At 48.4% G+C, this 25,853-nt stretch overlaps 1 protein-coding gene across 5 annotated transcripts in view; it reads right to left on the bottom strand.

Moving 5' to 3' along the window:
- The window catches only part of TRAPPC9 (trafficking protein particle complex subunit 9), a 568,037-nt gene extending 559,277 nt beyond the window's left edge, over positions 1 to 8,760 (bottom strand). For all 5 annotated transcript variants that reach the window (XM_086696009.1, XM_086696010.1, XM_086696012.1 and 2 more), the window contains exons 1-2: positions 8,626 to 8,760; positions 1,925 to 2,518 (exon numbers count right to left, since the gene is read on the bottom strand). In XM_086696009.1, coding sequence (XP_086552135.1) covers positions 1,925 to 2,508 — 584 coding nt within the window. In that variant the 5' untranslated portion in view covers positions 2,509 to 2,518; positions 8,626 to 8,760. The remainder of the gene's footprint in view (positions 1 to 1,924; positions 2,519 to 8,625) is intronic.
- Between the last annotated feature and the right edge of the window lie 17,093 nt (positions 8,761 to 25,853).

Raw genomic sequence — 25,853 nt, 5'->3', positions numbered from 1 at the left:
AAAAAAAAAAAAGAAGAAGAAGAAGAAGAAGAAGGAGGAGGAGGAGGAGGAGGAGGAGGAGGAGAAGAAGGGGCACCTGGGTGGCTCAATCAGGTAAGTGTCTGACCTTGGCTCAAGTCATGATCTCACAGTTGGGTTTGAGCCCCACATCGGACTCACTGTTCTGAGTGCAGAGCCCGCTTTGGATCGCTCTGGATCTCTTTGGATCGTTCTGATCTCTATGGATCGCTGTGGATCTCTATGGATCACTCTGGTCTCTTTGGATCGTTCTGGTCTCTATGGATCACTCTAGATCTCTATGGATCACTCTGGTCTCTTTGGATCACTCTGGTCTCTATGGATCGCTCTGGTCTCTATGGATCGCTCTGGTCTCTATGGATCGCTCTGGTCTCTTTGGATAGCTCTGGTCTCTACGGATCGCTCTGGTCTCTATGGATCACTCTAGATCTCTATGGATCGCTCTGATCTCTATAGATCGCTCTGATCTCTGTGGATCGCTCTGATCTCTGTGGATTGCTCTGGTCTCTGTGGATCACTCTGATCTCTATGGATCGCTCTGGCGCTCCTCCCCTGCTCGCTTGCTCTCTCTCTCTCTCTCTCTCTCTCTCTCTCTCAAAAATAAATATTAAAAAAAAGAAGAAGAAGAAGAAGGGGACTAAGAGACTAGGTGCCCAAGGCCACGAAGCCGACACTCTCCCTCACTCAAGGGGACCTCCTCTAGGCAAACTATCACATGTCGTTCTCTTCCGTGCATGGACACAATGGCCACAGCACAGGGAAGCAGAGCAGGGGACAGACTGGGGGAACAAACAGCACAGAGAGCTAACCTGCAATTCTGGGGCAAAGTTCAGTTGTTGACTGAATCTCAGGGGAAATGTGAAGCCTGATCTTTTCCTGCTCTGTCCAACACCCCCTCTAATACAGAGAATGTGAACACACTTTCATCTGTATAAGGAGCTCTTTGGGAAGTCCCTGGTGGTGTTTCTGACACCCTGATGATGCTTGTCTAGGCTGACTGTCAGCGAGGAGTCAGATGCTGTGGCTATCGTAGGAAGAAGGGGCCTGACCCATGCGCAGCACCCAGCCTGGGCGGCCAGACCTCCTTTCCTGCTCAGCTCAGCTAGCTCCTAGCTCTGGCGCTTCTCCTGCTTTGGCACCTTATCTACGAATCAAAGAGACAAGGATGAATCAAAGTTTCAAACTGGGCTCTGAGGCAGTGCTATCCAATAGGAATAAAATGTGAGCCACGGAAATAAGACTTTCCTTCCAGTTGCTGCAGTCTGAAATTGATTTTAATATTTTGTTTAACCTAATACACGTAAAATACTACCATCTGACATGTAAAAATATTAATGAGGCGCCTGGGTGGCTCAGTCGGTTAGGTATCTGACTTCAGCCCAGGTCATGATCTCACAGTTCATGAGTTCGAGCCCCTCGTCAGGCTCTCTGCTGTCAGCACGGAGCCCACTTCGGATCCTCTCTTCCCCTCACTCTCTGTCCCTCTCGGGCTCTACATCTCTCTGTGTCTCAACAATAAATAACCATTAAAAAAATAAAAAATACATTAATGAGATATTTTCTTTTTTCCATGCTAAGTCCCAATACCTGATGTGCATTTTACGTACAGCACATCTCAGCTCAGACTGGTCACCTCTCTGGTACTCACAAGCCACAAGGGGCTACCATGTTGGACAGCAGCGCAGGGGGTCCCACAAGGAGTCTGAAACGGGGGAGGAGGAGTACACACTAACCCTGCAAGGATTTCCCTTAACAGAAGGCTGGCTGGCCCATCCTTACAAGTCTGAAAACTGCAGACTGCACCTGTCCACCCCCCACTGCAGTGAAACTCTGCTATCTGCTTATCCCGTCTTGCCGTCCAGAAGCAGCCCTATCACGAAGCCTCTGGGCCCCTAGGTAAACTTACCTGCTATCTGTGTCCAGTCCCACAAAGTCCTTTTTCTCAAACGGGACACAGAGGAGGGGGATCTTATCCCCGGACTTGTCTGTGGCCCTGTCCAGACGCTTGGACTCGAGCACAATGAAGAGGGATTCAATGAAGTCCTCGATTCTCTTCTCCACCGCCTCACAGTCCTCGTAGTTGGGGTAGAAGGCCACATCGGTGCGCGGCTGCTCCGTGATCTCCCCCTGCAGCCCAAAGACAAAGAGGCGGGAGTCGTAGAGCGTGGAGCCGTAGATCTCCTTCTGCACGTGGAACTTCTCGAAGGTCTGAGGCCAGTCCTTGGCCGAGAAGCAGTCTGTGATGGTGATGAGGCCCACGACCTTGCGATGGGTCTGGAAGTCGCCCCACTCGTTGTTCTCCGGTGGGTAGTGGTGCCTGTAGCGGATGTAGAGCACCCGCTGGGAGTCCCGCACGCTGATCTGGCTCACGGAGGAGATCCTCTTGTAGATCCTGAAGAAGTTCTCTTCCGAGACAATGCCCACAGGCTGCACCACCACGAGGAGAGTCTGGTGGTCCTCGGCACATTGCATGTAGTCAGGGACACTCATTTTGAAGACCCTGCCCAAAGAGAGAAAGGGGACTTTGAGGTGCACGGGTGTTGAAGGCTGTCGGCCCACCTTGGGATATGGTGGTTCTGACGCTCACAACCGGGGAGGCCGGGTAAGCCCCATGCAAAGCCACGGGCTACAATCTGTCCTTGGACTCCTGCACACGGCCACCACGGCTCTTATCACAATACCACAGCTCTCGGCCTAGGCCTCGAGGTCCTGCAGAAAAAGCGCGTCTCTCATTGTCTATTTCCAACACCTAGCCAGGTGCCGATGGAACCACTGAACTGCTCCCTCTTCCCCTTGGCAGGACATAATGAGAAGAACCACAGTGGAATCAGAAGATCTGGATTTGAACTCCGGTCTACAGGACAAAAATGGTTTATATGTGTAGTATCTCACTTAAACCTCTCCGTAACACCACCTCAACTCTACTGGTGAAGGACCTGAGGCAAAGAGAGCCCCCCTGAGAGGCAGTGTTTGAGCCCGAGCCCCACAGCAGGTGCCACACGGCCCCCTACCCCTCCTAGCAGGCATTCTCCAAACATTCTCTTCCACGCTGCCTCAGAAAGAACCACACCCACCGCAGCGTTCAACAGAGAGGTATGGCAGTCCCTGGGAGACTTCTCAAGCCCTCAAGGGCCGGGGCCGAAGGCAGAGATTTAAGGTTTTCTGTTTCTTAAAAGGAGGCATGGCTTTAAAAGCAACAGCAAAACACATATCTGGTCCAGGCCTTCACTGCGCAGAGACAAAGGGAGGCCCAGAATGGCAGTGGTCAGGCCCTACAGACAAGGACCATGGACAGGCCCTACGGACAAGGACCACGGACAGGCCCTACGGACAAGGACAAGGACAGGCCCTACGGACAAGGACAGGCCCTATGGACAAGCACCGCAGACAGGCCCTATGGACAAGGACAAGGACAAGCCTTATGGACAAGCACCGCGGACAGGCCCTACGACAAGGACAAGGACAGCCCCTATGGACAAGGACAAGCCTTACAGACAAGGACCGCACACAGGCCCTACGGACAAGTACCACGGACAGGCCCTACAACAAGGACAAGGACAGCCCCTATGGACAAGGACAAGGACAAACCTTACGGACAAGGACCGCAGACAGGACCTACAGACAAGCACCATGGACAGGCCCTATGGAAAAGGACAAGGACAAGCCTTACAGACAAGGACCGCAGACAGGCCCTAAGGACAAGCACCGTGGCAGGCCCTATGGACAAGCCTTACGGACAAGGACCACGCACAGACAGGCCCTACGGACAAGTGCCGTGGACAGGCCCTACGACAAGGACAAGGACAGGCCCTGTGGACAAAGACAAGGACAAGCCTTACGGACAAGGACGGCAGACAGGCCCTACGGACAAGCACCACAGACAGGCCCTAAGGACAAGAACAAGCCTTAGGGACAAGGACAAGCCTTACGGACAAGGACCGCATGCAGACAGGTCCTACGGACAAGCACCGTGGACAGGCCCTACGGACAAGGACCATGTCGCGGCAGCACCTGCAAGTCCTGGGCGCTGTGGAGGCATGAAGTGTCCACGAGGCCCAGGAGAACAAGTGCATAGAAGAAAGAAAGAAAGAAAAGACAAGGACAAGCACACAGGCCTTCTCTCCACAGTGCTGTACGGTGAAGTGTCACCAAGTTATTCAGTACGTTTGCACCCAAAATCGAGGTGTCACAGGTTACAGAAGTTGGGAATTTTGAGTCACGATGGAAATCCCAGCCTTTGCTATGGCGTTCCCACTTCCTGCAGGGGCTCAGCGGGCACTCTGAGCCAGGCTCTATACAAGCCATGAGCTCTCCCAAATACAGATTCTTATTAACATGTGCACACATCACACCTAGACCCACCTAAGAAAAGCCACCTACAGATAAGATCGAAGTAATGAAATTTAAAGCAGCCAAGTAACCCACGTTATCAGCAAAAAGGATGCTGCCAGCCCATTAGGTGGCAGAGGACATGAAGGCAGGCACAAGTCCTTCGAGTATGTCCCTGGCTGTCAAGCTATGTGACCATGAGTCGCATAGTTTCACCAAGGTTTAGTTTTCATTTTTGTGAGGGGCTCTGGTTGACATTAATGATGCGTAAAAGCTCATCATTCACATGCCCAACATTTAGTGACAACCTCCCACATGCCAGGCTCCGTACAGAGGAAAAGACAGGGTCCCACACATATTCATGAGTACAAAGAGAAGAAAGATGTTAATCCTCCCCAACCTGGTATATAGATTCAATGCTACTCTGATTAGACTTCCTACCGGGAAGTCTATATATGTATATATAGACTGTCAAGAACAGCCAAGAATCACTACTGAGGAGGGGCATGTGTCCCCCTCCCCAACAGCAAGACCAGATACAACTACAACTGCTAACAGAATACAGGGTTTCTTTTGGGGCTGATGAAATGTTGTAAAAACGTGTGGATCTTGAGAAACTTAACAGAAGACCATGGGGGAGGGGAAGGGAGAAAAAAAGTTACAGAGAGAGAGGGAGGCAAACCATAAAACCCTCTTGGATACTGAGAACAAACTGAGGGTTGATGGGGGGTGGGGGAAAGGGGAACGTGGGTGATGGGCATTGAGGAGGGCACCTGTTGGGATGAGCACTGGGTGTCGTATGGAAACCAATTTGCAATAAATCATATTATAAAAAAAAGAAAGAAAAATAAATGTGGGTAGTGGTTCCTTGCATGGCAGAGAGGAGTGCAGTTCGAGAGAGACACAGCAGGCTTCAGAAGTAGTAGTTCTGTCCCATTCCTTAAGCTGAATGGCAGACATGGGGGCAGGAGTTTTGCCATTCTTTAAACTATACATAAACATTACATATACTTTTGCTGTCGTCTGTATTTTAAAATTTCTAAACAGTTGAAAAAGGGAGAAGGTCCAACTTCAAGGAGCTTACAGCCTACTTGTCAGCAGGTCAACTAGTTTTGGAGGACTTGGGGGAGGGGTTGGTTTTTTCTTATTTTAGAGATGGGGGAGGGACAGAGAGAGAGAGAGGGAGAGAGAGAATCTCAAGCGGGCCCTTCAATCTTCCAACCGTGAGACCAAGACCCAAGCCAAAATCGAGTCAGATGCTCAACCAACCCAGCTACCCAGGCGTCCCCAGGTCAAGTAGTTTTAGAGCCTCGCCTCTGCACCTGTCCTCTGTCAGCAGGGTGTGCTGCTTAGTCCTGCAATGCCTTCTTCTCTGAGCAAGAAAACTGAGACACAAAAGAGGCAGGTGCAGGGGCGCCTGGGTGGCTCAGTCTGTTGAGCGTCCGACTTCGGCTCAGGTCATGATCTTGCGGTCCGTGAGTTCGAGCCCCGCGTCAGGCTCTGTGCTGACAGCTCAGAGCCTGGAACCTGCTTCGGATTGTGTCTCCCTCTCTCTGCCCCTCCCCTACTCATGCGCGCGCTCTCTCTCTTAAAAAATAAACAAACTTAAAAAAAAAAAAGAGGCAGATGTGTTATAGGCACAGATCCACCTGAAGATGGGTGGACGGGGGGTCCTGGACATGGGTCTCAGGACAGGTGTTCCGTTTCCCTAGCCTCAAGTAAAATGAGAAAAACCAGAATAAAACTAACCTTACATAAATTTAGTAGGTGCTTTACAAATATTCACTACTATTGTAATTGATGGTAATGAGCTTCCACATTTTTTGGCCTTAAAACACCCTGGTTTTTACAAAATGTTGGTGAGAATAGATGGCGGTTATTTTTCCATTGTCCTATCTAGGCCAACACTAACACTGGCATGCCTGTCTCTGACCCCCAGTTTTTCGGAATTTACGAATCTATGAAATCTAAACAAATAAGTCACCCTGAACCAAATGATCCCTCTGGGTCCCTTCCAGTTCTAACAAGGCACTAAAAGACACCAGCAATCAAATCCACGCCCCAGGTCAATAAACCTTACAGCAGCCTCACGCAAGGATTATCCCTGAGGCGGCTCAGTTTCAGCAAACTTCTTCACTTTTGCCCCAAATTCAAAATACGCATCTAACACGGGAGGAAACTGGTCTCACGCAAGCTGGAGAAAAGAAATCCACTGGGCTCTCTATAACGTGCCCTATTGAGATTTCCCATCAATCCTAAGAAAGAAGTATTATTGTCTTTAATCCTACAGATGAGGTAAGGCTCAGTCATTCTGCTCACCATCTCCTAATGGTAAGTGACAAGCTGGCACCAGGTGCCAGGTTCATGCTTTTCCACTGGCTTCTTCAAGGGAGAAGGTGATGAAATAAGACCCAGCATTGAGCCAGTCGTAGTGCCTGAGACTCATCTAACACAATATTAAAACATCAAAACTACATTTCTTCAACATGGTAGTTCCCCCAAAAGCTAAACATAAAGCTACCGTATAAACAGCAATTCTACCCGGAGGTACCTACCAAAGAGATTCGAAAACATACGCCCACACAAAAACTTGTCCACAAATGTTCGCAGCGGCCTTATTCTTAATAGTCAAAAAATGGAAACACCACCAGTGTCCATCAACTGATGAACGGATAACCAAAATGTGGTCTATCCAACAACAGGCTATTACTCAGCCATAAAAGGGGAACAAAGTACTGATGATACAGCTACCACGTGGGTGAACTTTGAAGACATGCTATGTGAAAGACAGCCAATCACAAAAGGCCATGCACTGTATATGACTCCACTTATATGAAATGCCCACAACATGCACATCCCTGGAGACAGAAAGTAAACTAGGGGCTGCAGGACCAGAGAATAAGTCGCTAGCAAGGAGAAAGGAGTTCTTTTTGAACTGATAAAAAATGTTCTGATACGACGATGGTTGCACAACTGTGAATATAGCAGAACCATGCGGCTGTACATTTTAAATGGGTGGATTTTGTGGTATGTGAGTGATAGCTCAATAAACCAGTTATTTAAAAAATTGCGTTTCTTGGGGCACCTGGGTGGCTCAGTCAGTTGAGCGTCCAACTTCGGCTCAGGTCATGATCCCACAGTTTGTGAGTTCCAGCCTCACGTGGGGCTCAGTGCTGACAGCACAGAGCCTGGAGCCTGCTTGGGATCCTAGGTCTCCCTCTCTCTCTCTCTCTCTCTCTCTGCCCCTCCCCCACTTAGGATCCTGCCCCCCCCCAACTCATGTTCTCTCTCTCTCTCTCAAAAACAAACATTTTAAAAAATTTAAATAATAAAATAATAATTAATAAATAAATAGTTATACTTCTTGACAACTATTTTTCCCTCTATACTACGAGTCTGCCACACAATTTAAGAAAAACAAACAGAACCCTGCCAGGAGATCTTTAGTGTGGCAATATTCCTGGGTCTCCAACATCATGCCTCCGATGCTGTTGTGTCATGTTCACAAGCACTCGCTGGGCTGGATTAGGAACTGGCTGCAATTATTTTTCAAAAATTGCCAGTCACTAGTTTAAACTGGGGGGGGGGGGGGGGGGGCGGTGATGGATGGAGGATGTCACAGCCCCACGCCTTCAGTTCATTTTGAACTAAACCGAGCCCTGTTCAACATTTTAATCCCTCTCTCTAGAAAAAAAAAACATAGGAACTCAACAAGCACCCTGTCTGAACACCAGAAAACCGTGGGTTAAAAGACATCTGTGCCGGCGGTTCCCGAGAGGGAGAGGAGCGTAGGCAAGCAGAGTGCGGGCACGCGTCTGTCCCCGCCACCCCAGTGGGGTCAGCCGGAGTTGACCACGCGAAGATCTCATCCCGGGGAAGAGCGCCTGCGGGCGCCGAGCTCACTCGGAGGCACTCTCTACCCCGCGCAGAGCCAGGATGGCAGGCACGGGGGGGAAGCCCCGGGCAGGCCGGGCGCCCAGCCGGGAGAGAGACCGGCGCCCGCCGGGGGTCCCCAGACCCGGCTCGGCGCAAGAGGGGAGGGGGCCGCCGCCGCGCGCCGCGGAGAGCAGGGCCCGGGACCCCAGGGTGGCAGGTGCGGACGCGGCCCTGGACACGTGTGCGGCGGGAGCCGGGCAGGGTCACGGGCTGGGGCGGGTGCGAACTGGACCCCGGCCCGGGCAGGTGCGGGCTGACTCGCGCCGTCGCTCGCCGCCACACACAGGCAGCCCTCCCGCAGCCGGCCGAACCCCGGCCCGGAGCCCCCCACCTCGCACTTACACAGCCGGCGCCCCGGGCCCGGAGCAGGAGCCGACGGCCTGACGGGCGGCGGAGCCGAGCTGCCTCTGCGGCCGCTCCCCCTACTCAGAGCTGGCGCTTCCTACCGGCGGCCGCGCCGGCACCCTCCTGCGCATGCGCGGGGCCAGTCCGGGCCCGGGCTCCGCTCCGGGTTTTACGAGAGACGCGGAGGGCCGCAGGGAGGGGGAAGAGAGAGGGGAAAGGAGAAGAGAGGGGAAGGGAGGGAAGGGACAGCAGATACCGGGAGAAAGCCTCCCCTCCTGGGTCGTCACACCCCGCAGGGTGTGTGTCTCTGCGCCACTTTCTAATCCCCTCGAGGCGCGCTGCTCAAACTTCAACGCCCCTGCCGAGGCCCGGCAAGACCCCTAAAGTGTCAGCCCACCGCCCCCTCCCCCTGCCAGGCTCCCCTCCGCCCCGGGGACCAAGCACCCACAGAAGGGATCGCTGATGTTCAGAACTACCTGTTGGCTGTAGAAGTCCTCCTTTTGCAGGCTTGGAAACTGAGGCACGCGCGGTCTAAGCGTCCTCCTAGGCGTGCTTCACCCGCGCAGCAGCCGGGCTGGGCAGGGGCGCGAGGTGAAAGGTCAGAGCCAGAGCAGGAGCGAGGTCCGATCCCTCGTGGGTGGAACCTCTACCCCCCTGGAGGGCCCCAGCAATCCAATCCATCCACACCCAGCCCCCACCGACCCCGAAATGTACCGGGGGCGGGGCAGCTGTTCCAGAGGGCAGAAGCCACTTAAGGATTTAAACTTCTCTATTTTAAAAATAAATTTAAAAGGAATTTACATACATACCTTAGGTCATCCACAGCATGTTTGGAAAGGCACACAAGGAATTGTTAATGGTGCATCTCCAGAAAGGGCTTCGAGAACTGAGGGTGGTGGAGGGAGACACTCTTTCCCTTGTGCATCTTTGTGTTCTGTTTAAATATTTTACCATGAGCATGTATTTCTTTTTCAATTAAAAAAAAAAAATGTTTCTAGGGGCACCTGGCTGGATCAGTCGGTTAAGCATTGGACTCTTGATCTCAGCTCAGGTTTTTATGTCAGGGTCCTGAGTTCAATCCTTGCATTGGGCTCCCAGCTGGCGATGAAGTCTACTTAAATTTAATTAATTAATTCTTTTAATGTAATAGAAGACCAGAACGGTCCCCTCAGCAAATACAGCAGCCATGAAAACCCATGTTTGCTTTGAGTCAGGCAAGCATTTATTGCCTCTTTGCTACGTGCCCGGTGCTGTTTTATGACTTACTTTATTATTCATGTTTTCTATAAAATAATAAAATGCTATCCCTCATCCTCGTCCAGGGCCAGTGGAAAACCAATTGAGTTTTTATTGAATTGTTTTCCAAAGAGTAGGAATGAGTTCTAAGCAGAACAGATCTTCAGGGAAAAACGAGTAGAGCAGATTTCCAGCATACCAGAGAACCAGGAGGTGTTTTCAACAGAGGCACACAGGGACTGAGCGAGAGCGCCTTCATGACAACACAAAAAGATGCCCATAGTGCCTGCTCCACGGCACTAGGAGCGAATGCTGACAGTTACAGAAAACAGCCATCTGTTGGGCCACCCTTGATGGAGGTCTGTGTGCCAGGAGCAGAGCTCCATGACTTAGCTCACACTGTCTTCGTAACCTCCATGCAGAGTAGCTATTCTTAGTGTTGATGTCCAGAAGGGACACACCGCTTGGCTGCGGTTACACAAATGGCTGGTGTCATTTAGGGATTCAAATCCAGGGCTGTCTGACTCCATGGCCTGTGCTCTTTCCATAGTCTTCCTCTGTGCTTATTCTCTAAATGAATAAGACAAGCAATTAAAAAGCAAGACTGAAAGCTGGCAAAAGGAAACACTGCTATTTTAGTACAGTGTTTCTCTGTTTACGGTGCACTCACTTATACTAATTTATTTTATTGTTCCAGCAAGTCTGTGAGAGAGAGAGAGAGGGAGAGAAGGAGACTAGCCTACATTTTTACCAACGAGAAAGCTGAGGCCAGAGAATGTACGGGCTGGCATTCAAATGGATCCATGGGGGTGTCCACACCAGTCCAGGGCTGTCTTGCTCCTGGAGTTGTGCCCCTTTCATAGCTTTAACATTTCCCGAGTGTCTCATCTGAATGTTCAGAATTCAAAGAAGATCACAAAATCTGCTCTCCAGGAGTCTGTAGATGGACTCAGGTTGGACTGGAAGGAGCCTCTAAAGTAATCAGGTTCAACCTCACCCATACCAGATCCCTTCTACAAAAGTCTTAGTGGAGGTGGAAAGTTTGATGATACAGAGCTCTATTAGGAAGTTCTCCAATAAAATGAGGCAGAATTTGAGGCTTATCAGAAACATCCCAAAGATGAGGACCAACGCCCAGGAGGCTTTGTGGAGTTGAGAACCGTCACTGAAACATGAGTCACGAGTGCAGGGAGAGCACCTTCCCCATCACTCACTAACTACACAACCTCAATGTCTTCATCCATAAAACGAGGATAATCACTTCATGGGCGGTCGCCAGGATTCAATAAAATCACATAGGAGAAAGCGTGTTGAGACACAGTGGGGCCGACTGGGGTTCCGTCTCAACACTGTCACATGCTGCTTCTTCAGCTTTGGGAGAGGGTGGCCACATACCTTGATTTCTCTGAAACAATCCCAGTTTATGCCTGTTGTCCTGACCACAAGTGTTCTGGTCAAGCGATATGATCTCCCCACTTTGGGCCAAGTCCATCACCCCTCAGGATTTCTGATTCCCCAAGAGCATAAAGGGTTCCTTACCCCTCTCCGTGTTGTAGGGCTCTGTTCTACCCTGCAGTCTACTCAAACACGCCTGTAGTGCCCTGTCTCACTTGGGCTCTCTAGTTCCCAAGGGAAAAGGGAAGAGGTTCATTTTGTTAGCTACAACTACCTAATACCACTAAACACCAGCCACTGGAGCCGGTCTTTCCCATCTATTCCCTCACAGTAATAAAATCACAAAAGCCACCACTTACCTGGCAGGTAACGTGCAATATGCTGATCACAAAATTTCTCGTAACCCTCATGAGGACTTTACGAGGTAGGTTGTTCTGATTTAAGGGGACTAAGCAATAACATCCCTGTTCTCCCCTCCTGAGTGTGGAACAATTGGGAAACAAGACACAGAGTCAGACAGCGGATATTTACAACTCAGTTTTATTACCACTGTGCTGGTTCGACAGGGTGCTTTGGACCTGGAGGTCAAACTTTGATTTTGGTTTACGAAATCCTTCACCTTGGCATTACTCAGACTCGAGTCTTAGCCAGCGCTGGACAACCAGAGGCCAGAGAGAGTGAGGGGCAAAGCCGGGATTCAAACCAAGAGAAGCGCCAAAGCTCAGGTTAAACTTCATGACACCCGCGCGAAGAGCTACACTCTTTTCCGAGGTAAAGCCTTTCAGTGTTCCACTGCTGCTTTGGGGCGGGGGAGCTCTCCGCTGAGGTCCTTGCAGGAGGATGGGATGGGTGTCCCCTCCCTTTGCAAGGGCGGAGAAGAGAGGCGACACGGTTGCAAAGGAGTGAGCCAGCCAAATCGTGGACTCCTGGAGTCCGACTCGGGTCTAAATCCCCAGCGCCGAGCACAAGCTCCGACACAACGTACTCAGGGAAAGTTGAGTGAATCAATCCATTCTATGAATGAGCGAATGAATGAAACTCCAGAGCCCGCCAGAGGTCGACAGCGGGTCGCATAGCGGGGCTTCTAACTGACCAATCAAAGCCTTCGCTCGCGCGACACGCCCCACCACCGACACGCCCCCGGCCCGCCCTTCAGCAATCCCACGGGCTGCGCAGAAATCCCGGAGCAGCGGATCAGTAAACCTGCGTCGGTGGGAAGTGCGCATGCTCTAGATCTGGCAGCTAGGCGTCCTTTAACCGCGGCGCCCAGGGGGCGGATTTGAAAGCGACTGGCAGGACGACGGAAGCCAAGCTCCACCTGCGTCCCCAACAGCTCCTCCCGCAGAATCCGAGTTGGCTGTTGGCTAATCCCAACCCCGTCACGACAGCCCAGCTACACGGGGAGAGATGCTCCCAATTGGAACCTCTCCACAGGCCGCAGGGTACGCGACGAGAGGCCGGAAGTGACGAATGGGCGCGAGCGCCGGGACCGCGGTTCGACGCTCGTTGCCGGGGAAACCTGGCCAGTCGCGGGCGTTCCGAGTGCGTCAGAGGCTCCGAGGTCCCCGCGCGGGGCGGGCCAGCTGCAGGCCGGGAGGGACCTACGGCCTGACTCTTGGGCACGCCCTTTTCCGCCCAGAAATACGCGACAGGGGAACCCGACGCAGGGGGGTGGGAGGCGGTGGGTCCCGCGCCCGTCTCCCTCTGCAGCGGGGCGACCCGCCCACCCGGCTGCTGGGCGTTCAAAGCCCAGGCCTGGACTTTGGGGCAAACCCGCGGCCCTTTTCTCGCCCCGTCTAAGCCATCCCCTTCTGCGCCTCCTGGTGTTTTCGGTGTGGTCCTTCGGCGCAGAGGGCCCTCCCCCCCAGCACAGGGCTGCCCCCCGACCTTCCGCTGCAGGGCACCTTCCCTGGCAGCGCCAGTCCCGGACTGATGGGTTTCCTCTTTGAACCGCCCTGTGCTCCCTCACACTTTCTTCTAGAAGTGCACAGTCCTTTCGTTTTACAGAGACCGGTTCTTTGTCCCCAACGAGCTTGTGTGGGGGAACACTGTTTTGGGTTAACGTTTTTACGTAATTTCAAAGTCACAGGAAACTGGCGCAGAATTGTAAAAAGAACTCCCATACACTCTCTCTCCTTATTCACCAATGATTTACATTTTTGCCAAATTTGTTTTTTATCATTCTCTGGATAGGTAGATATAGGTATCTATGAACATATCCCAGCTGTGTACTTTGTAGCTATTTCCCCCTGTTGCAATTAGTTGTCAGATCTTTTATCTGGAACGGTTTTTCAGTCTTTCTTTGCTTTCGTGACTTTAATATGTTGGAAGAATGCAGGCCAGCTATTTTCTAGACCGTTCCTCAATTTGAGTTTGTCTAATGCTTTCTCCTGATTAAATTCGGGTTATGTCTTTTTTTTTTTTTTTTTTTTTTGAAAAATGCCATAAAAATGGTGTAAGCCCTTAGTGCCTGTGGTCTCAGTCCACTCACGATGTTGGTTTGTCCCATTTTGATAACTGGTCACTTGGCTAAGGTGGAGCTTGCTGTCTCTCCCCTGTAAATTTATTCCTCTTCCTGTTGTGATAAGTAATTTGCGAAAAGGTACTTTGAAACTACATAAATAGCGCATTTTCCTTCAAACTTTCAGCAACGAACTTAACATCCACGGGAATCTCAAGAATGACTGCCAAACAGCCTAGTAATGACTACAATATACTGTTTACTACATTTCAAAAATGCAAATGAGCTGTGGCATTTTCTCAGAAATGACATGTGTTCTACCAGATAGTAGGTGATCAGTAAATATCATTTACTATGTTAGGTTTCGTACTTTTATAGATTAATAAAGAGGCTTCCTGTTTCATGAAGGATAATTAGAAGCATCATGTTAATTTGACATTCAGATCATTCTTGTTCCTGCTAGCATCTACCTCTGTGCCTGTCATATATTAGCAATAAGTTCTTGGAATCAACAAAGGAAAACATCCCCAAACACACACACACACAGAAACTACATACGCCCAAGACTGAAAAGTTATAAATTTGAGCAGCTAATACTTATGAGTTCTCACCAATACATGGTGGTAACTTATAGAACCAGAGAGATTTAAAGATAAATTATGTTCAACTTAAGAAAATCGGATTTTACATTTTTAAATCTTTTTTAAACTGCACCCCTAGGATACCACTGAGGACCCGCAATGGCCACCCTGTCCTCTCACACATTTTACATTTCAAAATAAAGTTTAAATAAGGGAAAAAATATTTTTAAGAGAAAAATCCTGAGAAGGGGGAAATCATGGGTAGCTGCAATTCCATATGTGACCACCAGGTGGAGGAATAAGCTAAGTAGCTACTAAAAAACAATACAAAACAAAAAAACCAAGCATCTTGTCTGGCCTGAGTTAGGATCTAATTGCCTTAAATTGCCTCCAAAGCCTTGGATTTTGTCAGTTTGTCAGGGAAGCCGGGTCAATCAGTTCTGGGCAAATTCATAGTCTACTGAACCTGAAAAGCAATTCACAAGAGAAAGCTGAATTGGTTAGTGGCTTAATTCTTGAACTCAGTGGTTTGAGAATTCAACTGTTTTATATTATATTATATTATATTATATTATATTATATTATATTATATTATATTATATTATATTTATTATATTATATTTATTATATTTATTATATTTATTATATTATATTTATTATATTATATTAATATCATATTGTATCATTATTTTATATGTTACATATAAGATAATATGTAATAATCCAATTGGAAATGTATGTTGTATATTATATATATTACAGATGTTATTATAATTCAAGTCATAGTATTCTTTATACATTTTGTGTGTTTTAAATATCACAGCATTGGGGCGCCTGGGTGGCTCAATCGGTTAAGCATCCGACTTCGGCTCAGGTCACGATCTCGCGGTCCGTGAGTTCGAGCTCCGCGTCGGGCTCTGTGCTGACAGCTCAGAGCCTGAAGCCTGTTTCAGATTCTGTGTCTCCCTCTCTCTGACCTCCCCCCGTTCATGCTCTGTCTCTCTCTGTCTCAAAAATAAATAAACGTTAAAAAAAAATTTTAAATATCACAGCATTAAGGCTAATTTTTATTTTTATTATTATTGGGGTTTTTTACTTTTAGAGAGTGTGTGTGAGCAGGGGAAGGGGCGGGGCAGAGGGAGAGCAACAGAATCTTAAACAGGCTCCATACTCAGCACAGAGCCCAATGCAGGGCGCAGTCCCACAACTCTGCAATCATGATGCTCAACCAACGGAACCACCGAGGTGCCCCTAAGGCCAATTTTTAAAGGAAAGACTGAGGCCGTGTCTCTTCTGTCTGCCAACTTGATACGGGATATATCTGAATTATTCAAAGAACATCAATTAAAGTATTCAAAAAACATTGATCAAGTGGAAGGGTATTTTTAACTTCAATTATCCATACCTTTTCCATTTCTTCTTTCTCTGAAGCAGAGAAAGAGGATTCAGATTCCTTCGAAACAGTAGAATGGTGGTTACCAGGGGCGGGGGGTTGTCAAAATTGCAGAGACATTGGTCAAAGGGTACAAGCTTGCAATTAGAAGATGAATAAGTTGTAGTATATTGTTGAGATAGAATAAGTTGTAGAATAATGCTGTAGTATATTCTTCAAAGTTGCTAAGAAACTAGATCATACATGTTCCCACCACCACAAGGAAACGATAAGTATGAGATGGGATGTGTTAGCTAACACAACAGCAGTAAACCTATTGCAACATACAAGTGTAACCAGTCAACATGCTGCATACCCTAAACTTACACAATGTTATATATCAGCTGTATCTCAATTTAAAATAAAAAAAGAGAGAGAGGAGGGGCCCCTGGCTGGTCCAGTCAGCAAAGCATGGGACTCTTGATCTCAGGGTCGTGAGTTTGAGCCTCATGTTGGGAGTAGAGATTACTTTAAAAATAGATATATACTTTTTAATGGGGGTGCCTAGGTGGCTCAGTCGGTTAAGCATCCGACTTCAGCTCAGGTCATGATCTCACAGCTCATGGGGTTGAGCCCCACGTCGGGCTCTGTGCTGACAGCTCAGAGCCTGGAGCCTGCTTCGGATTCTGTGTCTCCAGTCTTTCTCTGCCCTCCCCCATTTGCGTGCTCTCTCTCTCTTAAAAAATGAATAAACATTTAAATTTTTTAATTTTTTAAATAAAAAAGAGGATTCATATCAAACTGAATCAATGCTAATGGGACAACTTTAAATCATGCACCACCTGACAGGACGCAGTAAAGGGAACAGAGCATCACTTCCGTGATGTTTCTGCGAAAGATGCACAACCTGGATTTAACCACGAAGAAACAACAGATGAGCCAAAATTAGGGGCATTCCACAGAAGAGCTGACCTTTGATCTTGAAAAGCAAGTGTTGAGGTCATACAAGTGAAGGACAGACTGAGGAACCATTCCAGATTAGAGAAGAAGAAACAGACAAGACAACTAAAAGTCACACATGACTCTGGACTGGATCATTCTGCTAGAAGGAGGAGGAGGAGGAGGGGGAGGGGGAGGGGGAGGAGGGGGAGGAGAGGGAGGAGGAGGGGAAGGAGGAGGAGGGGGAGGAGGAGGAGGGGAAGGAGAAGGAGGGGGAGGAGGAGGGGGAGGAGGAGGAGGGGGGAGGAGGGGAAGGAGGAGGAGGGGGAGGAGGAGGAGGGGAAGGAGAAGGAGGGGGAGGAGGAGGGGGAGGAGGAAGGGGAGGAGGAGGGGGGAGGAGGAGGAGGGGGAGGAGAGGGGGAGGAGGAGGGGGAGGAGGAGGAGGGGGAGGGGGAGGAAGAGGAGGGGGAGGGGGAGAAAGAAAGAAAAGGAGCGGTGGGTAAATCTTGAACAGAGTCAGTCTGAGGATCAGACCATACTCATGTATCAATGATACTAATGTATCAACGCTAATGTCCTGATTTTGATGGTTGTGGTTTATGAGGAGAATGTCTTTGTGGAAAGTACACACTCACCTCTCTAGGGGTGTTGAGGCAACAGGTCAGCCAGGCACACTAAAATGGTTCAGGAATAAATTATGTGTACTATACTTGAAACCAGTTTGCACTTGTTGAAAAATCATTAAAAAGAGAATTCCAAAGAAAGTCCAAGCAGTAAAAATACACTACAATTTCCTGGCCTGACTCAGAGGTACTGAATGACAACACTGGAGGTGTGGCCTTAAAATGTGTATTTTTAAAAGCACAGTCAGGTTTGGAAAGTAACTAGTTCCAAGGCCACAGAAAAGGAAGAATAATCTGTACCTACAGACCAATCTCCTTCCACCTTCCTTTCCCTGAGATCATCGCTGGGGCAGCTAAAGAAATCTGTTCCACACGAGTTGCCTGGTTCGATGAAACCTTCTGAGGCTCCCAGAAGGAAGGACTTCTGGGGGCCCCCGCCTGGTCCAGGGCTGCACCCTTGCTGTCCCCTGTGTTAAGACACAGCCTCAGGTTAAAGAAGCTGAGGCTGGTGATGGCAGGTCCTGGGGGCCCCCTTCCCCTCCCTCATCATCCCCAGGAAAACTGCTGTAGCTCTCCTCTTTCCTTTTCTGCCTGGACCCAAATGCCATCCCAGCTTCCCCTCGTGAGTCCTTATGTGCCCATACAACCCCTAAAAGATACTTCAAGAAGCCCCAGGACAGCCACCTTCAATAGGACCTTACAAGAGCTTCAAAAATCGCTCCCCATGGTTACACATAACTCTGAAGATCCTAAAAGCCAATAGATCGTATTCTTCAAATGGGTAAATTGTGTGCCTTGTGACTTCTATCTCAATAAAGTTGTTTTCTTTTAAGTTTATTGATTTATTTTGAGAGAGAGAAAGAGAGAGAGAGAACAAGCAGGGGAGGGGCAGAGAGGGTGGAACAGAGGATTCAAAGCGGGCTCTGTGTTGACAGCAGAGAGCCCGATGCGGGACTCCAACTCACGAACCGTGAGATCATGACCTCAGCCAAAGTCAGACGCTTAACCAACAGAGCCCTCAATGAAGTTATTTAAAAAACTCACTCCCTGCCTGCCAGTCTCACCCCTGCCGTCCCACCCTGACGCCCTGGTTCAGTTTCCTGAGTGTCATTCTTCCCACACCTCTGAGTTCTCCAAGACGCTGTCCTCTCTCCTCCCTACAATGCCCATCAGGCAAATTTCTACTCACTCTTGGAATCTGAACTCAAGACCTTCACCCTCTGGGAAGCCCCCTTGACTTTCCAAGCAAAGGAAGTTACTCTGTCCTCAGGGCTCCCTCCACCACCCCGCCATGTCTCTTTGTTGTAAGACTTCCCACTCCGTGCTGTGATTGACTGTTCTCTGACCTTCTCTAGCACGGGGACCAGAATGAGTAAGGGCTTCAGTGGAAAGTTGTTTCATGAGTAAAACGGAATGATGTTGTAAAATGGGCTGTAGCCCAGAGAAAGCAGGCTTGACTCAGAAACCCTGGGTGGACAAAGATAACATCTTTATGTCATCCCAGGGGCCTCAAGAAATAAAGTAGTATTTGACAAAGAAGGCAGTCATTAATAGTCAGAATCACCTATTTTATTATGTTGTGCTAAAATCAGCTACCATTTATTGATTGCCTAAAATATGCAGATACTATTCTAAGAACTCTATGCATTGTCTTGTTTTAGGGGACTCAACCCCTACTGAAAATCGCAATGTCCACACGCACTCTTAGACTACCTCTGCAGTGGGAGAATGGAGTCTCTACCCGCTCCTAAGGGAGAGTAAGAGCAAGGAGGGAAGCCGCAGGTAACACCAGAGGTGGCAAAGCCCGTGCCTTAGCTCCGCCCCTATGTTACAAGTATGTGAAAGTATAATTTTCAAAAAGTGAAAAACAAATATAGGGAGAATAACAGCATTCAGGCCTATCCTCCCACCGTCGACCTACCAGAAAATGGGAAGGACGGGGGTCTGGGGGGCTCAGTGCGTTAAGTGTCTGACTCTTGATCTCGGCTCAGGACATGATCTCGTGGTTCGTGACATTGAGCCCCGTGTCGGGCTGTGCACTGACAGACTGCTTGGGATTGTGTCTGTCTCTTTCTCTCTGCTCCCCCCCTCCCCATGCTCACTCCCTATCTCCCTCTCTTTCTCCAAATAAATAAACTGAAAAAAAGAAAGAAAGGAAGAAAGAAAGAAAGAAGAAAGAAAGAAAAAGAAAGAAAGAAAGAAAGAAAGAAAGAAAGAAAGAAAGAAAGAAGAAAGAAAGAAAAGAAAGAAAAAGAAAGAAAGAAAGAAAGAAAGAAAGAAAGAAAGAAAGAAAGAAAGAAAGAAAGAAACTGGGAGGAAAAAAAGGCTGTGTTCAGACCCCAGGACAGGGCGGCTCCCAGACAGAAGAGAAACAAAAGAGGACCTGTGTGTGATCACCGCCTTCCTGCCTGGAGCGCACGCCTGACCCACGGGCCAGACAGGGGTAACTCAAAGCCCACCAGTTCCACCGTGTTGAGGACACAGAGACTGAAAGGAGAGGACTGGGGACAGCTACCCCCAAAGTTGTCCATGAGTTCCCGGACTGGGCACCCAGGAGCACCTGCACAGGAAGAGCACAAACCCTCCCTCTCCCCTTACCAGGTCCTGGCCGGGGCGCTGTGAGTCAGGCTTGCTGGCAGGAATGTAACACGATGCAAAGGCTTTGGTGTTAAGATGTGGCCAGTTCCGTTAGACACACACACATTTGCTGTACGATCCAGTCATTCCCCTCTTAGGAAGAGGGACAAAAACCTACGTCCACGAATGTTACAGCCGCTTCATTCCTGATGGTCACCAATGGGAAATAACCCAGTGTTCATCAGCAGGAAAATGGGACAATCCAGAGCAAGAGAAAGGAGAAACTACCGACACCTGCTGCCCTGCGGAGGTCTCTCCTCCTTGTGCTGGTGACAGACAGTCTGACACAGAAGAGTAAATGACTTCATTTACACGAGACTCTAGAAAAGACGCATCTCACCTACCCTGACATGAGACATCACGTGTTGCCTGGGGCCCAGATCGGAGCTGACTGGAAAGGGGCACAGGGGCTTTCTGGGTTGACGGAAATGTCTGTACTTTGATCGTGCCGGTGGTCTGCAGGTGGTCGGTGCACTGACCAAATCTCATTGACTTCTACACTTAAAATGGGTACATTTTATCATGTGTAATAACATACACAGTCAAGTTGATAACAAGTACACAAAATGAACCTGAAGCAAATCAAAACTCCCCGGAAGAAATAATACAGAAGTAAGGTTGCAAAATGAATACAAAATAAAGCTCTAAGTTTCGGACTGCAACGTTGCATCTCTATGAGACGATATTCATTTGCCTTGCTCTGGCTCAAAAACCTGCGTGTCCTATCAGTTTTCTACAATTGAACACCTGACCTCACGTATTCATTAAAGCCCCAATTTACTCCACCAGACTGACCCTCCCCAGCGCTCAGCAGGACTCTGAAAGAACGCATGGTAAACTCTGTCTCATTTCCAAGTGTTGGATAATTTTTCCTTACAATTAGAATTTTTGAGACGTGTCAAAAGCGTGCTGGGGAGAAAACCAATTTTCTCCAAAGCCTTTTTGTTGGCTTTTATTGTTCTCAACAATGAGAAAGGGTTTGTGAGATATTTTTACTCTCCCCCACCACACACACACACACCAGCTCAGACTGTAACTCATTTGCATACCCTGCACGATTTCAGTGAAGAAGAGAAAAATTTCTTTTGGCAAAAAAAAAAAAAAAAAAAAAAAGAAGAAGAAAAGTCTCATTTTGCTTTTGACAGATCAATGTTATATGTAGACATGTTACTTTATAAAATTTTCGTAAGCATTATTCAGACTCAGCGGGCAATTATTTTCATGAACATTTCCCAAAATATTATTGGATGCTGTAAATTAATATATATATTTTTTGACTTGGCAGAGGTGAACCAGGATTAACAATATTTCAATTTTCCCACCTTCTTTTGAGTATGCTGGGTTGAACAGGATGCTTCTTTGTGAAAAGTAGCAAGTATATTTAAGAGTCCTGTGCTAGAAGTCCAGAGAATTGAGAGGCACTGCGATAGCACATTTCTTCTATTCCCATCTACTTATTACTATTTTAATGTCTTTTTTTAAGTTTGTTTATTTATTTTGAGAGAGAAAAAGAGAGAGAGCACAAAAGCAGGGGAGGGGCAGAGAGAGAGAGAGAGAGAGAGAGAGAGAGAGAGAGAGATGGAGAAAGAGAATCCCAAGCAGGCTCCGCGCTCTCAGTGCAGAGCCTATGCAGGACTTGAACTCATGAACCGTGAGATCCTTGAGCAGAAATGAAGAGTCAGATGTTCAACCAACTGAGCCACCCAGGGACCCCTCCCATCTACTTATTTATGTGAGTAAGTTTCTCAACATTTACACACTAAAGCTAAAACTAGGGATAGGATTGGTGCTGGATTTCTCTCTTTCAAGCAAAAAATAAAACTGTGGGGGTGCTTGGCTGCCTCAGGGTTGTGAGATCAAGCCCCATGTTGGACACAAAGCTTAGCTTAAAAAAAACATTTGCAGATTCATAAAATAACTTTAACATGTTTGTTTTACTATGAGATTTATTTCCAATGAAACCTTTATGTCAATTTAATATTTATCCATATTTATAATATATTTGTGATGCTTTGGTCAATTGTGTGCCGGTGGTGACTTTAATGATAAGTCCACAAAAAAGAAAAACATTCTAATTCGTAGAATCTATGGGCTTCGGAAGTTTAAAGTTGTTTTTAAATGTCAATTTGTGGGGGCGCCTGGGTGGCGCAGTCGGTTAAGCGTCCGACTTCAGCCAGGTCACGATCTCGCGGTCCATGAGTTCAAGCCCCGCGTCGGGCTCTGGGCTGATGGCTCAGAGCCTGGAGCCTGTTTCCGACTCTGTGTCTCCCTCTCTCTCTGCCCCTCGCCCGTTCATGCTCTGTCTCTCTCTGTCCCAAAAATAAATAAACGTTGAAAAAAAATTTTTAAATGTCAATTTGTGTAGATATTTTTATCAAAAGGAAATATGTCAGGTGATCAGTAAAAGAATGAAACTCAGGGGGGCACCTGGGTAGGTTGAGTGTCCGACTCTTGGGTTTCAGCTCAGGTCATGATCTCATGATCATGACATTGAGCCCCAAGTCAGTCCATGGTCTGCACAGAGCCTGCTTGGGATTCTCTCTCTCCCCCTCTCTCTGCCCCTCCCCAACTCACAAACATACATGTGTGAACTCTCTCTCTCTCTCTCTCTCAAAAATAAATAAATAAACTTAAAAGAAAAGAAAAGAGAAAAGAAAAGAAAAGAAAAGGAGAGAAAAGAAAAGAAAAGAAAGAAAAGGAGAGAAAAGAAAAGAAAAGAGGAAAGAAAAGAAAAGAAAAGAAAAGAAAAGAAAAGAAAAGAAAAGAAAAGGAGAGAAAAGAAAAGGAGAGAAAAGAAAAGAAAAAGAATAAAGCCTGGTGTGGGAAATGGAACGGGAATAGGACTTCAAGGTTCAAGGACAGTTTGTTTCCAGGGGGTTATGACACCTGGTATTTACATTCTACTTGGATACAGTTAAAAGCAACATTTAAAAAATGTTTGTTTATTTATTTATTTAGAGAGAGTGTGAGAGAGGGGCAGAGAGAGAGAGGGAGAGAGAGAATCCCAAGCAGGCTCTGCACTGATAGGGGCTCAAACTCATGAACTGTGAGATCATGACCTGTGCCAAAGTCAAGAGTCAGACGCTGAACCAGCTGAGCCACCCAGGAGCCCCTAGTGACATTTTTGTGTTAAAATTTCAGTATTTATAAATGCTGGAATTTACATCCTTTGCAACTGCTTAAATGGAAAACATTTAGATATCTACATAAAACCCACTAGAAAACATATGTCATTTTTGAGAATTCTTCAAAAAATCTTACAGTCATTGGTGAAGTATAACAATTTCTCAGGAAATGTAATATCAGTCAAGACGGGGGTAAATTTAAGCTTCGACATGTCCCTTCTGTTCCAAATCACAGCAATATGGAGAACATACAAAAGAAGCAAATTTAAAAATACATAAAATAATAACCCAAAAATACGGCGCATGATCCCCTTGATGGGAAACAGAAGACACAGAACTGAAGGGGGAAGGAGTGTGGGAGACCTGAGCTTGGCAGAGGAAGGTGGGGTTGAATCCAGGAGGGGAATGAGCTCTGCAGGCACACCATGTTAGACGTGAAAGGACACAAGACCAGAGGACAAGGTCCAGACCCACAGGGGGCTCCCCACTTGCGAATGGGGACTACGAAACATGCCCTAGCAAACTAATAGACCAGGAGTATCTTGAAGCCTCCCAACAGCCTTCCAAATTGGCATGATCAGAGGCGCCTGGGTGGCTCTGTTGGTTGGGCATCCGACTTCAGCTCAGGTCATGATCTCGTGGTTCAGAGGTTCCAGCCCCTTGTCGGGCTCTATGATGACAGCTCGGAGCCTGGAGCCTGCTTCAGATTCTGTCTCTCTCTCTCTCTCTCTCTCTGCCCTTCCCATGCTCACTCACTCTCTCTCTCCCTCTCAAAATAAATAAACTTTAAAAAATACAATAAAAGCAGGGGCGCCTGGGTGGCTCAATTGGTTGAGCGTCCAACTCCAGCTCAGGTCATGATCTCAATGGTTCGTGAGTTCGAGCCCTGCGTCGGGCTTTGTGCTGACAGCTCGGAGCATGGAGCCTCCTTCGGATTCTGTGTCTCCCTCTCTCTCTGCCCCTTCCCTGTTCAGCCTCTGTCCCTCTCTCTCTCTCTCTTAGAAATAAACATTAAAAAATTTTTTTTTGATAGGCATGATGATCACAGGAATACAATGGCCCCACGATATCAACATGCTGATCCCCAGAAGCTGGACATAGGGGACCTTTCCTGGAGAAGCGGCCTCTGCAGATGTGATTGAATTAAGGGTCTGGTGATGGGACATTGGCCCGTGGGCCCAGTGGGGTCTCAAAGGTCCTTACAAAAGGAGGCAGGAGGGTTGGAGTCAGAGATGGAGATGTGGCAACAAAGGCAGATGTCACAGAAAAGAGACCTGGAGGGGCTGCATTGCCGGCTGTGAAGGTGGAGGAAGGGGCCACAAGCCAAGGAACGAACACAGGTGCCCCTATGAGTGGGGAAAAGCAAAGAATGGATCCTCCTTTAGAACCTCCAGAGGGAACACAGCTTCAGGGACATCTGTCTTCCACAACTTTCTTTTCTTTTTTTTTTTTTAAGAGAGAGAGAAAGAGAGAGAGCACTTGCTCACAAGCGGGGAAGGGGCAGAGGGAGAGAGAGAATCCCAAGAACGTTCCAAGCTCAACGCGGAGCCCGACGCAGGGCTGGATCCCATGACCCTGGGATCGTGACCCGACCCAAAATCAAGAGTCAGACACTCAACCGACTGAGCCACCCAGGCACCCCTGTCTTCCAGAACTTTAAGAGAATACATTTGCGTTGGTTGAGCAGTTGAGTTTGCGGTGGTTTGTTACAGCAGCCATAGAGAACTAGTACAACTCCCATCTTACAGATGGGATGACTGAGGCTCGTCGTAAGGTCCCCCCAGCTGGTGAGAGGGGGCTGGCTGACTTCAAAGTCCACGCTCTCTCCCTGACTCGCTCCTCTCATCCCTGTATCTTGGTGCTGGTGGGAGCTCTTGATGGTATCAACGGGGCCACCCTGGACCAGGACCACCTTGGCCACCCAAGCCCAGCCCTGCTTGGAGGCAGGCGGCCCCTTGGAAGACACAGCCTTCCGGAGGAGATGCTCTGTCCTCGTAGCGGTCCCTGTGCCCGCCTGCAGTGGTGATGGTGACCGTGGTCTGCCGTCAGCCTGTGCTGCCTTCCACAGGAGGGCCACAGTGCTGGGGACCAAAGGCCATGCGGCATTTCTCCCAGCTAGAGAGTCTAACTCAGGCCAAACTCCCAGCCCCTCCACTGCCAGGCGGATGCAGTTAAAAGAAAAACGCCAGCTTTTTGCAGAACTTTTGCTACGTTATCAGATGTTGGGGACCAGCCCTGGAGAGCCCTTGTAAGCACTTCTCTTTCCAATTGAGGTGGGTGATGTCAGTCCTGGGAACAGCATGTACTGGAAATAAATTTCCTTTTAGAGGGACATGTCTGAGCCAGAGCCGTCAGGGAAAAGTGGGTCAGCACTTGGCTTTTTTTTTTTTTTTTTAAAAAACAAGTACACTCCTAACCAGAGCTTTATTTGGGCACGAAAAGCCAAATAAGCCTGGCCTTTTCAAGACTCCACCATCCTGCCCACATCCCAGCCAGAGAACGGTCTCCAGGCTGATTCAGGAGAGCAGGGCTGGGGGCCCAGCACTTGTGAGGCACCTTGCTGCTGAGCTGAGTGCCAAGCCCTGTTCCCGAGGGCGGGGCTTGAGGAGTATGGTCACTTCTCCCTGCCCTAATGGGCTGCCACAAATTTTGAGGCAACTTTTTTTATCTTACAGCTGGGTGATGGGGAGGTCCCGTAGACTTCGGGGGAAGAATCTGGTTGCCTGGCCCATTCGAGGCGTTGGCAGAATCCACTTCCTTGCAGTTTTAGGACTGAGACCCCACTTCCTCTCTGGCTGTCAGCTGGGGCCCGGGTCGAGGCTCCAGAGGCAGCCGGCCCCATCCCCAAAGCCACGA

The sequence above is a fragment of the Puma concolor genome, chromosome F2 (assembly GCF_028749965.1).
Source record: "Puma concolor isolate L17-30 chromosome F2, mPumCon1.1.hap2, whole genome shotgun sequence".
NCBI lineage: Eukaryota > Metazoa > Chordata > Mammalia > Carnivora > Felidae > Puma > Puma concolor.
The sequence above is the reverse complement of the archived record's forward strand: the minus strand, read 5'-3'. Positions and strand labels throughout refer to the sequence as shown.